At 34.9% G+C, this 13,934-nt stretch overlaps 1 protein-coding gene across 4 annotated transcripts in view; it reads left to right on the top strand.

The window, feature by feature from the left end:
• Positions 1–13,934, top strand: part of AP1S2 (adaptor related protein complex 1 subunit sigma 2) — a 27,073-nt gene extending 13,139 nt beyond the window's left edge. The window contains exon 5 of one of the 4 annotated variants that reach the window (XM_070291362.1): positions 12,374–13,934. In XM_070291362.1, coding sequence (XP_070147463.1) covers positions 12,374–12,421 — 48 coding nt within the window. In that variant the 3' untranslated portion in view covers positions 12,422–13,934. Of the gene's footprint in view, positions 1–172; positions 1,914–7,581; positions 9,023–12,373 lie in introns of those variants that run through there. The other 3 variants (XM_070291364.1, XM_070291365.1, XM_070291363.1) reach the window with 3 other exon arrangements.

The raw sequence follows: 13,934 nt of genomic DNA, 5'->3' as shown, positions 1-13,934 counted from the left end.
AAATACCTATTTTAAGCTAGATTAGATTTTTTTTGGAGGGAGGGCATGGGGGAGTGGTACAGTTGGGGTTTATTTTATAAACATTACATATAATGACCAAGGAAATAATAGAGTGCATATTCTTTGTGAAGTCAGGCACTTACCAGTTTTTCTCTGCTCCTTAATTTTATAGAGCCAGAATGAAGAATGGGGAGGTTTGTCTGAGGATATCTTATGATAAAGAGCAGTCTAAGGCTTTAGTCCCTTTGACCCCCAACTTATTTATTGGTAACTACTAAATTTACCATTTTTGTGGCATGGATAAGATGGGGTGTTATGCAAAAACTGTTGCACGTGAAATGATTTCAAGTCCTTGCTTGATCTGTGAAGATCAAATAGTTAAATACTGGGCGTTGGGCTTTAACCCTCAGCGGTAGATGCATGATGGTGTTGATCAGCGCTTTGAGATGTGTCAGCCTTTTTTTTTTATACTAACAGCATCATTTTCAAATTTGTGGAGGCTTTCCTTTTGAGCTTTGTTTGCTGTTGGTATTGTTTCTCACTAAGGTAATCTGAGAAATGAAAAACAAGTGAGGTACCAAAAGCAAGCATTACACTCATGAATTTGCTTCTACTTCACGGTGGTCCACTATATAAACAGGTTTATTGGATTTACAGTTGTTAATTTGCCTCACCTAGAAAGTGGTGCTCTATGGAAAATTAGTGCTGCTAAAATTGATTTGTTTTAGTGCTGGGGCTGCATGATATATCTTAGTACTATACAACATCTTTGTGGAAGTAGTAATTAATAAATCTGTTGGACTGCATAAAAACGGAAAGGTAAGAATCTTAGGCGACAAAGGGATTTCTTTAAACATGGATCTTTTGTAAATTAAAAGTATTTTAAGTAAGTACATACTTATCAAAGTATTTGATAACATGCTTCTTAATAAGTTTTTTTAATTAAAATCTTGCTAATTAAGAATATTAAGGCATTGGGTAGTTAAACTCTATTAAGAATATCTTACATTGTTTTAAAAATCAGATGCTTTCAAATATGTACAGTAATATACAGTAATATAACAGCAAAAAGCATTTTGATAAAAATCCTCTTAGATTGGTTTTAATAAGACAAACTCCTATAATTCCTTTGTAATTACCACTGTTTATGTTAAAACCTTTAAGCCTAAACCTTCTTTTCAGTTGGGTTAAAAATTAACAAGGCTATAGTCCTTTATACCAGCATATTTTAATTTTTTATATGTTAACTTGATTGGGTTCTACTAGAACCGATTCTGGATAAGTGAGGTTTAGTTACATTAATGCTTCAAATGGAAAACACAGAAGGATAGATACAGAGAAAACAGAAGGTGGAACAAATCTTGCCTTTCACTTTGCATTTAATAAGAAGCAATTTGGCCAATGCCCTTGGTCACTGGTTTTCAGGTTGTAATCATTCGCTCTATGTCTTTCGAGCTCTTTTTCCTTTGCTTTTCAGAATTTTGAGAATTTCCTCCTTACTCTTTCATTTTAATTCATTTTGAGCCAACTCTTGCTACTCTGGTCTATTTGTAATAAAAGTCGGAATAACTTAAAATATTCAGTTACTGTAAATCTGATTTTCCGAAGTGTTTGACAAGAAGCCACAGTAATACCATACTTTTTTATATCACAATAGTTACATATACATAAACTTAAATTATATATGCTTACTCGTATTTCTTGTTTTATAGTCTCATGTTGTCTGTTCTTTTTTTTTAATGCTGATCCTGATCTACTAAGTTGATTGCATGAGCCTAGGATTGAGACCTGCACAGGGACCTGCAAAGAACATATTCCTAGGTGTTGGTGATGGTTTTGTTTATTTATGTATTTATTTTTTAAAATTAAAGTAAGTTGACATGATTTTTAAAAAAAAAGTACTTTCTGAAAAATTTCAGTGTTTGAGTTCTTTTTTTACGCTCCTCTGAGACATTGGTGGTTTTTTTTTTTTTGCTTTTTCTGTGGTCTTTTTTAAAATAAAAATTCCCACTATAGGAATACAAGCAAAGACACTAGAATATAATCTTACCCACCAACCAGAGAATTAGATTAATTCTGGTTCTCAACTGGAGTTGGGAGTAGGGCAGTTGTGCCTCCTCAGGGGACACTGGGCAATGGCTGGACACATTTTTTATTGTTACTACTAGCCACTACTAGCCATGAGGTGCCACTGGCATCTAGTAGGTGAAGATCAAAGATGCTATTAAATATCTAACAATGCCCAGAACAGCCCTCTCAGAGTAAGAAATTATCCTGCCTCAAGTGTCAATGGTGCTGAGGTCCAGAAACCCTGGTTTAATTTAACACCATGTAATATATAAAGATTTCATTTACAGATTTCATGTATATTTATGGACTGCTACATCTTTTCGATACAATATGCAGATTACAAATGACTAGCCAAAAATGAATCAAAAGTATAAGGGGAAAAAAAACCTAAAAATTGTGAAGAAAGGGATAAATGTACTCAAGAACATGTAAATGGCTATAAAACTCACCTCTGTGATTCACCAAAATTACTTTTACTTGATCAAAAATAACTTTTGATAACCAGAGATAACCCACAGCAAAACTTACGGGATGTCACTGTATAATTTAATTTCCTCAACAACTAAATCTGTTAACATTTATTCATGTTATTCAGTTTTTGTCTGGAAACAAAATTGAGCATACCCTGTAGGCAGTTAGAACACTTGAACTTGCTGCCAATTTCCCTATCCACCTTAGGGATTTGATAATTCCTTATGAGAGGAATAGTTTAAATGACCAGAAATTACATATATAATATAGACTTATATTGTACATACGTACTTTTTTATTGTTTTTCTTTTATGCCCTATTAGCCTTATAGAATTTACTTAGTAAAGAGAATATTTGAAATTCAGTGATTCCAAGAAATCATTTATATTTTGAAAACCTTGGTTAAATTTAGGGCATTTCAAGTTATGATCCAAATGGAAGACCAAGACAAATACAATACAATTACCCTAAGATGTACTTAAAACTATTTCTTTACAGCCTAAAGTTATATTTACTAAGTTAATTATTCTGCTTCTTTATTTTTATTTTTTTGGTTTGTTTCTTGGATTGGCAAAGAATTGTTTTCTCCTTATGAGCACTTAAATTTGTATTCTATTTTGGAGGATTAGTTTAGTGATATCTATTAACAAATGTGTACACTTTTTGCCCCATTAGTTATACTTGAAGGAATTTTATCCAACAGAAATACACAAATGCACTAAGACACACGCTGGGTATAATACTAAACCATTGGAACCTAATCAGATGTCCATCAATGGGAAATAGGTTAAGAAAATTACAGTATACCATATATGAAACTGTTACCTGGCTATAAAAGAAATGAGATCAATTTCTATGTAATGATATGGAAAGATACTCAAGGTTTATCAAATAAGAAAAGATCTAGGAATAGGACATTAAAAGTATTACCTCTGATGATATTTGAGGTTCCCCCCACCTCCTGTTTTAAAACATGTAATGTAAAAAAAAAAACACTCAACTTTCCTAGTGCTTCAGAAGTGCTTGTGAAATAAGACACCATGAGTCCTGTCATCTAAAAGATACCACATTAAGTGCTTTCATTTTTTTCTCTTTTTACTCATTGCTAAAAAGAGATCTTCATGAGTTTGGACACTCAGCGGCCCTTTGGTCTTTAGATCAAGGAATAGGGTTCCAGAGGTAAGAGTAAGGACTTTGCCACAGTATTCAATAAAAACTAGCACTGTATTCTAGAACATGAAGGACTAAGGATACTACATTATAGTGCATGGAATAAGTGAAGCCCCTTTAAGAAAAACTGGAGTGTAGCAGTAACTTCAAATTATACTTATTTTTATATATATATATATATATATTTTTTAGGGCTTCCCTGGTGACTCAGTGGTAAAGAATCCACCTGCTAATGCAGGAGACACAGGTTCAATCCCTGGGTTGGAAAAATACCCTGGAAAAGGAAGTGGTACCCCACTCCAGTATTCTTGCCTGGAGAAGCCCATGGGCAAAGGAGCCCAGTGGGCCACAGTCCATAGGGTCTCAAAGGGTCGACACGAACCTCCGTGCATATGTATATATATTATTAAATGTACGTAATTTTCTCTTTGATTGCCTTGCATACCAGAAAGAAAAATCAGGATACTAGGTTTTCCGTTTTGGATCCATACCACTAGTTTATTTAAGCACTTCTCGTCCCAACAAGACTTAAGCCTTTAGATGATTTTACTTGTGAGTCATCAGCCTAGTATAGTGAATATCTGGGAATTTTAAGGTAGTGGGGTTTGTTTTAGAAACATAGGTGGCTTTGAGAACAGGTGTAACTTAATTCCTCTCTGCTGTGTTTGTCGTCCTACACTTCCCACTACAGTTCAGTTCAGTCGCTCAGTTGTGTCCGACTCTTTGCGACCCCATGAATCGCAGCACGCCAGGCCTCCCTGTCCATCACCAACTCCTGGAGTTCACTCAGACTCACGTCCATCGAGTCGGTGATGCCATCCAGCCACCTCATCCTGTCGTCCCTTTCTCCTCCTGCCCCCAATCCCTTGGATTGAGAAAAAGATTATTCTTAGGATGGAGGAAAGTTGAATGTGCATGTATACTAAGGAAAAGAGCGAATGCAGAGAGCGATGAAAAACAGGAATAGAATAACGGAAAAAGTATATTGGGAGGGTGAATAGGAATGGAATCACAAGCATTGGTTTGGGTAAGACGAGTCTTCTCCCTCCTCTGTTTTGAGGTTAATGGGTTTAATGAGCTCAGTGGGCCGTAGATTTCTTTTTTTTCCTCATGAGTTAGGTGAGTTGAGAAACTGTGTCTAGAGGAGAGCTGCTGGGACTGAGGAGAAAGAAGGGGCAGATAATTTGAAATGTTGAAGGTTTGGCACAGACTTAATGGGGAAGAAGTCAGTGATTTGCCCAGATTAAAGGCCCATTTCAGATTGAAAATAGTAAATATCTAATCTTTATTCCAAAAATAGGTCTCCAGTGTGTACTAAGGGCAACTTGTGGTTTATATTTATTTGTGTAATACACTGGATTAAAATTCTTTTTCTCACTATTTTCCTTTTGGTCTTTATTCCCACATGGTCTATATCACTGACATTTCAGTGTATTTAACTCAGTTTGCTAGGTCATAGAAGACAGTAGGTCTAGTTCTGCAGAGGACTTTCACCCTCCCCGATTCTTAATTAATATAATTATTCCATGACTCATAAAATGTTCTGGTGGTGTGAAGGCCCAGAATACTGGGGTTATATTTAATCCACTATAATGTTTTCATTGTATATAAGAGAAAAAATAACTGTTAATTATGGGCATATCTATCATTTAACTAAAAATCAACCTTAAGTGTTAAATGGTCATTAAGGCATTTATTTATAGCATAACCTTTTCTGCTTCTGTCAGTTTAAAATGGGAAAGTATTTGAAACATGTTATAGCAACTTAAAAGTGTTGAAAGAATACATTTGTTTTTGTAGATTTTAGAGTTTTTCTTCTTGAAGAATGTTTTTCAGGTGAGGATTTCTGCCTTTGAAGAGTATTCTTCACAATTAACTGGATGCTAATTTCTTGTTTAAGTACAGTAATATGAATCATTGCTATAAAGAATAGTTTGGCTTTATCAACTCTTTTCTTTCCTGGTAGTGGTTTAGTTTAGTTGCTCAGTTGTGTCCAACTCTTTGCAACCCCATGGACAACAGTTCTTTTCTAAAGGGTAGTAAAAGGTCTGTTAGAAATGCCCCAGGCAGTCAGAGTTGAGAATTGCTCCTATAGAATTGTTCCTTTTCTTTCATGGTTGTCTCCTCTGGTGAGGAACTGCTGTGTACTTGACCCTGTTTGGGAAACTACCTTTTTGTTTTCTTTTTTTTCCTCCCTTACTGAATTTTTCTTTTAATTGTTGGTTTTTACTTGGTGTAATATAAAATTGAGAAACAAAACAAAAAAGATGCAAAGCTATAAAGGCTCAGATATTGGTATTATTTAGGTGAAAGTTTATTTGATAGATTTAAATTTTTCTTGTTCTCGCACCAGAAAACAGAGAATATGTTTTACAGCAAGAGTTTGACTGGGTGTAAGAAAAAGCATACTAGAATACGTGCTGGAGTACTAACATGCATCAAAATGTAGTAGGATATATAAATTCAGTTTGTAATAACAGTCTTGTCAAGTTCGTTACTTATTATGTGAAAAGTTTAATTACATTAAATCCTAAGAGATAGTCCCATTTACTTAACTGATGATATTTTCATAGGAAATTTTGCTCTGATAATGATTCATCATTGGGGCTTATAATTTATTGTTTTACACAGAGAATATTGAAATAGGTTCAGAGTTCATTGACCAAAAAACTATTATTAATATCATTGATACAGAAATAGAATTCCCTCATTAAAATGAAGCATTTGGGGGTTCGATTTATTATTGATATTATTTTAGCTTTTTGCTTTATTTCACAATGTTCCCAGTGGGAGAAAAAAAGCAATTATATCTTTAAACTGTTTAGGGATTATCTGAGGATTAAAATTTTACTGGCTTTTTTCTTCAAATACTTTTGTATTTAATGGTTATTATATAAGGTATCTGTTACATATTTTACTGGAACAGTTTATATTGACTTTGTAGCCTAACAGTTCAAAGTGCCAAGTTGAATAAATAGTAAATTGAGGATATCTTAAAAGCAGTCAAGCAATTTTAAACTTTTGGCTCAGGGTATAATTGCTTTGAGAGTCTGATGGTCCATGGGCTGCCTTTTCAGGAAAATCTGTATCTAATTTTGCCCCTGGTTTCAGGGAGTTTTGGAGTCCCTAGATATTCATCTCTTCTGTGCGCTCTAGGGTCAGTTTAAAACCACTTCAGGTTACCTTGTTGATGTGTGAGAAACAACCTTTTAGATACATTTAGAGGCATAGACATTTAACAAATCTGTTTGGTGAATTCTTTAAAATCTGTCTTCAGGATTATTCAAAAAGTAATACCCTTAGTCACAAAGGCATAGTCTTTGGAATTTTCTCTTTTTTTGGTAAGCTAAGCGAATGATTAAAAACCTCTATTGCTACTAAATGGGTAACTACTTTTCCATTCTTTTCTTGGGAAAGATTTTCCTTTAGAATCTGTAAAAGTTCATGGTCATTCTAGGATGTAATGATTTTCATTAAGGGATTAAATTCCTTTGCTTCATGTAGTAAAATCCTGATGAACACTGGCGGGAGGGATTATTCTAACTGGATTTTGAGTTAACTCAGTGTTGACTAGATGACTTATACTGAAAAATCTTTTCAGTATATTTTTAGTAAATACAGTGCTTTTTGATTTTGTAGGACATAGGTCATCATTTTGGTTATTGTTATATACATTAAAGTTATAAAAGATGAATATGAATTCCTGGGCATTGTTTAGAAGTTAAGTATTCCGCCATGAACCAAAATTCTAAAAACAAATTCTAAGTTTCAATTAAGTTTTCTTTGCTGTGCACTGAACATTCTAGAAATCTGATTGTGTCTGTGTCAGTTTGTATACTGTGTGTAAGAATATATGCATTTCTTTTGTAGCCACGTCATGAATATTTTAATGTCCCTGTGTACTAAATGACCACTCATCGTGTATGCAGAATTTCACAGAGGAAATAGAAAGCTGATATGCTTATGAAAGAAAATATCCTCAGCTTGGTGACTGATTGCCTTGTGTAATAATAGAACATTTTAGAACCGTTACCTTTGTAATAATTTTCCTGTTCTCATCCTCTTTTCTGTTTTATTTTCATTCTGTGTGTGATCTTGATACAGCTTTTCCTGCTTGCAACTGGTTTAATTTCTTCTTGAAAAATATGATCTATGATCATTTTGAGTAATGTTTCATTTCAAACACCTACATGTCGTCATTTGTGAACCATCTGTGATTAATCTTGTAAGAGAATACCTAGCAATCATTAAATGTTTACCAAAGAAAATGGAGCTGAAATGCTTGGTCAAAATTAGCAGTGCCACAATATAGCATGATTTGATCTTCAAATGTTGGCAGGATGGGACTATATTTAGGGTAATTATAGTATACATGAGGAAACATTTTTAATTATCACATAAAAGTATATTTGGCAATAATACAAGAAAGTAAAATCTATACTATTATATAATATTTAAGGTAAAACATTAACGATTTCTAAAAAATTTGTAATGCCACATTTATTGACTCATATTTGTGCTATACAATATCAGTCCCTCTAAGAACTATCAGAAAGCTATGTCAGAAAAGTCTCTTCTGCAATATCTATTGTTTAAAAGTAAGTAATCCTTTCAAAGTATTAATATAGGGTTTATTTTATATAGTTAAGATTCTAATATTGTTTAAATACTATAATATTTTACTAGTTATATAGTTAAGTCTGCATTTAGATACTTAATGATTTGTTAAATATGGTTTTATATTTCAGATATTAAAACCTTTAATATTGATCATTGTGTTTTAATAAAACATGCAACATATATTATTATAAAGAGGAAATTACCAAATAATTCATTGTTACTGTTTAGAGAGTTTAAGGCCCAACTTAAGTAAGCTATCATTAAACAAGTTCAAAAGATGCTCAGAGTGGTTTACCACTGAAAGAAGACCTGTGAAAATGTGTATTAGACAGGGGTGCAGATCAGTTGTTTCCATTCTTCCATTCTTGCTGTACTACATGACATTTGAAGCACCTGGATGGGCTATCAAATGAGAAATTAGCATTATACATTGATAACATTGGGAAACATTGGTCTTTCATTTCCACTTTTTTCCTCCTTCCCTCCCCCAGCCCTGCAACATGGTATTCATCTGGTTTTAATGCTGCATAAATATGCATTGTCTCATGCCTGTTTGCTTTGGATGCTGTATGCCCAGCTGTAACAAGATGTTGCTTCTTTTGTTATTTGTATACAGCCGCTTGCTTTAAACTAGTAGATTCTGAAATAGCTTTCCTTGCATGTCTAAAATAAAAATATTGCATGTACTTTGTCTCATGTGAATGACTTTTTTCTTCTCCATCCTTTTGACAAGTAATATATTTCATATTTTAATTTTTCAGGTAATTTTTAAAAACGATGGTTATTAAATGTAACAAAATTTACTAGTTTAACCATTTTTAAGTGTACAGTTTAGTAGGTTCAGTATATTCACATTGTTGCACAACATATCTCTAGCTTTTCATCTTGCAAAACTGAAACTGTATCCATTAGAAACAGCTGTTCCCCATTTCCCCTCCCCTCAGCCATTGGTAACCACCTTTCTACTTTGTTTCTATGAATTTGACTAGTTTACATAATAGTTTTTTCTAGATGGTTTTGAGCTACAATTTCAGTGTGAACATGTGAAAATTAATTTTATATTACAATTGATTAAAAAACTAACTTACTATTTGTATAAGTCTCAGTGGAAGAAAATATATAAATGATTCTTTGAAATTAGGCCTTTTAGAAAGGACAGATATTTCAAATGCATTGAGAAGCAATGTGGTTCTCTTCAAGAAATGCTGTCTATATAAGATTGCAAGCAGTGAGCACATAAGGGGAAATCTAACCAGCTTCAACGAGTAGGATGAGGGGGCATGTTTACATGGATAAGCTAAGAATCTTAACTCTATAGAATTCAATGTAGGCACCCTGTAATACCTTAAAGGTTGCATGACATTTTAAAAATTATTTAACATTAAGTGAAAATGATTATTTTTAAATTTCCCCCCTTATTTAATATGTGATTCATGAAAACTCTGAGACCGTACAAATAGAACAGTATAAGAAACCCTTATGTACACATCACTCATCTCCAACAACCATCAACAACTCAATGTTGTTTCATAAATCACCACCCTACCATGCCTTTTTTGCCTGAGTATTTTACAGCAAGCCCTAGACATCCTATCATTTCATCTTATATACTTCAGTATGTATCCCTAAGAGATAAGGACAGTCCCCCAAATTAACAGTAATTCCTAATATCTTATTCTTGATTCGTTATTTTCCTAATTGCCTGGAAATTGTATTTTTATAATCAGTTTCTTAGAGCCAGATTCCAAACAAGTTTCACACTGTATCTGATCTTTTTAAGTCTCTATTAATCTTTAATGAAAGTGAAAGTGAAGTCGCTCAGTCGTGTCCGACTCTTTGCCACCCTGTGGACTGTAGCCTACTAGGCTTGTCCCGTCCATGGGATTTTCCAGCCAAGAGTACTGGAGTGGGTTGCCTTTTCCTTCTTCAGGGGATCTTCCTGACACAGGGATCGAACCTAGGTCTCCCTCATTGCAGGCAGACGCTTTACCCTCTGAGCCACCTAAGTACTTTAATAATTAAAGTAATCTTTAATAATTCTGTAAATCTTTAATTTTTACCCTCCCTTGCCTTTTTTTTTTTTTTTTTTTTTTGGTTAAACTGAGTCTCCTATACGGTAGAATTTCCTCCATTCTGTATTTGGCAGATTATAATGGCGATGTTTAACTTGTTTTCTTATCCTCCATATATATTTAGATCTGTAGCCTGGTTAGGTTGAGGTTCAATTCAGAGGTGGAAAGGAGGGCAAGAATACTTCATAAAAAATAGCCTTTTTTCACCAAAGCTGACTTTTACCCATTTTTCCTTAATGCACAAACATACTAAAAGGTCATTATATGAACTTTGTATATAGAGTTGGTTTATAAACGGCTAAATACCTTTATTTAGATTTCAGTTGTGTCATGTATCAGCTAACATATTTTGAGCACTTTCTGTGAATCAGGCACTAAGCCTTATTTCTCTTAATCTCTACAAATGAAGGTAAGTGCTATGATCCTTGTTTTCCAAATAAGGAGACAGACCAGAGAGTTTAAATAATTAATTTGAGATTATTCCATGTAGTGCTTTACATAAAATTAAATCTAATGTATGGATTTATGGTTTAATTAATTTTTCTTCTCCTGTTTTGTGCTGTACCACAATTAGGATGCAAAAGTAAGTCATTTGGGTACAAAAAATTGTTTTCCTCTGTTAAAATCTAGTATGCCTTTTAATTACAAACTTGTTGCTACTAATACCTGAAATTTGACCTAGTTGGTCCTTTTATTTTGTGCTGTACAAAACTGACACTTTGGAAAATTTTTAATTTTTTAATAGTATGCTTGCTTTGGTTAGTCTTTGGCATTTACAGATGAGTATTGGTTGTTACATAGAACAAAAGGCACTTCTGTCTCAGGTATCAGAGCATTCTTTCTGTATGTTGCTTCCACTGAAGCCATCGGTTGCTCTGGGGAGGTCTGGAAGGTAAGTTCCTGAAGACAGGAATAAATACGTGTGACTCAAAAATAAGAGCAAGGAAAATAAAAATATGTGAAGAATGGGGAGAACTCAGGGGGTTTCCCTGGTCTTTATTTAGGGGAGGTTTTGAATTTTTACACTAAGACAACTTACGTTTTCTGTAGAAAGTGTGAGTCGCTCAGTCGTGTCTGACTCTTTGTGACCCCATGGACTACACAGTCCATGGAATTCTCCAGGCCAGAATACTGGAGTGGGTAGCCTTTTCCTCGGAGAAGGCAATGGCACCCCACTCCAGTACTCTTGCCTGGAAAATCCCATAGACGGAGGAGCCTGGAAGGCTGCAGTCCATAGGGTCGCTGAGGGTCGGACATGACTAAACGACTTCACGTTCACTTTTCACTTACATGCATTGAAGAAGGAAATGGCAACCCACTCCAGTGTTCTTGCCTGCAGAATCCCAGAGACGGGGGAGCCTAATGGGCTGCTGACTATGGGGTCGCACAGAGTCGGACACAACCGAAGTGACTTGGCAGCAGCAGCAGCAGCAGCCTTTCCCTTCTCCAGGGGATCTTCCCAACCCAGGGATCAAACCTAGGTCTCCCACATTACAGGTGGATTCTTTACCAGCTGAGCCACCAAGGAATCCCAAGAATACTGGAGTGGGTAGCCTATCCCTTCTCCAGCAGATCTTCCTGACCCAGGAATCAAACCGGGGTCTCCTGCATTGCAGGCAGATTCTTTACCAACTGAGCTATCAGAGAAGCCTTTCTGTAGAAAGGTCACTATCAATAATTTCCTTAAATGCCAGTGGGTTTGACAGCTTTTTGTATTACAGCAATGGAGCACAGCACAATTGGTAGGTAATCAGTAGGTATTTAATGCATGCTGAAAAAATCTTCCTGTGGTCTCTGGTGTTTGGGACACAAATTGCTAAATAAGCACTGGCTCTCCATGGAAGTGCCCAGACTGCTGAACTGCTTGTGTTCAGCTTCTCTGAAACTTGCATGCGCTTCCGTGTCCGTGTCTTCACATTCTCAAACCTCCCCAGATCTGCTTACCAGAGTCTCACATTTTCCCTCCACAGGAAGCCGAAACCCCACGTAGTGTTCTTGAAGAAATTGGACTGACATAACTCTCCTCCCCTGTTGATGACTTCCTGTGGCATTTCACACACTGTAGATGGTCACTGCCTTCATGTCCATGTTAGCTAATGGTGTAAGATGATGTCTTGTCAGTATTACTGTTCTGCTAAGCTGCTTCATTCAGGCCTACACAATTTTTTTTTAAGGGAACTTTGGTTAATCAAGTGATAACAAGGGACTTAAATATGAATTAGAATGAATGCAAAAAAAAGTAGTTTTTCTGGCTATTTTAAAGTTTATAGGTCCGTTTCTCTTGAATAGGTTATTACTTTTGATTATGTGTATCTATGAGTATGACACAATCAGGCAATATACATTTATTATTCTCTTTGGCAAAAAAAATCATGTGAAAGAAACCTGGTTTTATGAAACCAAAGACTACTACATTTCAGTATATATGCGAATAAAGGGAATTGACATGTCACATATCAAATGAATGGAAATTTCACTCTATGTTGAAACTCAAATTATACCAAAGACCCTTATTAGAAAATAAACACCTTAAAACAAAGGGAATACATACAAAAAACTAATGGAATGATGCTGTTTTACACTAAAAATTATTTCATAGGCATTCCAAACCTGGGACGAGGAACAGACAGAAGCTGTTTCATAATAGTAAACATACTATTTTTAAGGCCAAGCAACATTTGACTCCGGACAAATTTTTTTGTGGTCATAATCATTTAGTCACTTAGTTGGATTGTTTTTGATGTCTCCCAAATAAAATGAAAATGTTGACTTACCAGGGATTCTTAATAACTGTATCTTATGGAAAATGTGTTGCTCTTTTCACAAAGTGTTGCATAAGTCATTGTTTAAAGCATGAATATTCCTTCTGGGGTGCTTGTTACAGCCAAGTTTATTTTACTCCCCTATTACTTCCCTCCACTTAGAAGTGCAGTAAACTTTAGGGCAGCTTCCTTCCCTTCCATGGCACTGCCTAGTTATTGGGAGTCCTAAATATAAAAACAGACACCACCTCTCATGAAAGTGTGAGTTGAATGAAGTAAAATGGCATTAGTGGGCACTATATTTTTTAAGGATATAGTCGTTTCAATGTCACTTTTATACATACTTCTACGTATGTAAACGTCTTCACAGTTTACACTTTTCATTTGTATCGCTGGGCTGGATTAAGCTTTGTTGTGATTGTGACCAATATTGAGGCCACGTGAGCACTATCTTACCACATTGCCAATTAGTCGTAATAAATGTTCAACGTACACAACTGTAGTGTGTTTTTATCTTTTTCCAAAAGCCTGTCAAACTATGAAGAGCTGCTAAAGGAAGAATTTTTTCAGAAAATTTTCGAGTTAAGATGTTGAAAATTCACCTCCATTTGAATGTGGTGGTGGTTAAAAGCACACACAAGATAAATGGTGGAAGATTTAAGGAGTCTTCATGTACTTCAAACCCATTAAAAAATAATGTGGAGTCCATGCTACTGAGAGCTTATCTACATACTTATTTTCAATCAATAAATGCCGCTTTTAAAACCTT

Source organism: Ovis canadensis, chromosome X (genome assembly GCF_042477335.2).
Source record: "Ovis canadensis isolate MfBH-ARS-UI-01 breed Bighorn chromosome X, ARS-UI_OviCan_v2, whole genome shotgun sequence".
Classification (NCBI taxonomy): Eukaryota; Metazoa; Chordata; class Mammalia; order Artiodactyla; family Bovidae; genus Ovis; species Ovis canadensis.
This window is presented reverse-complemented; position numbering and strand designations above follow the sequence as displayed.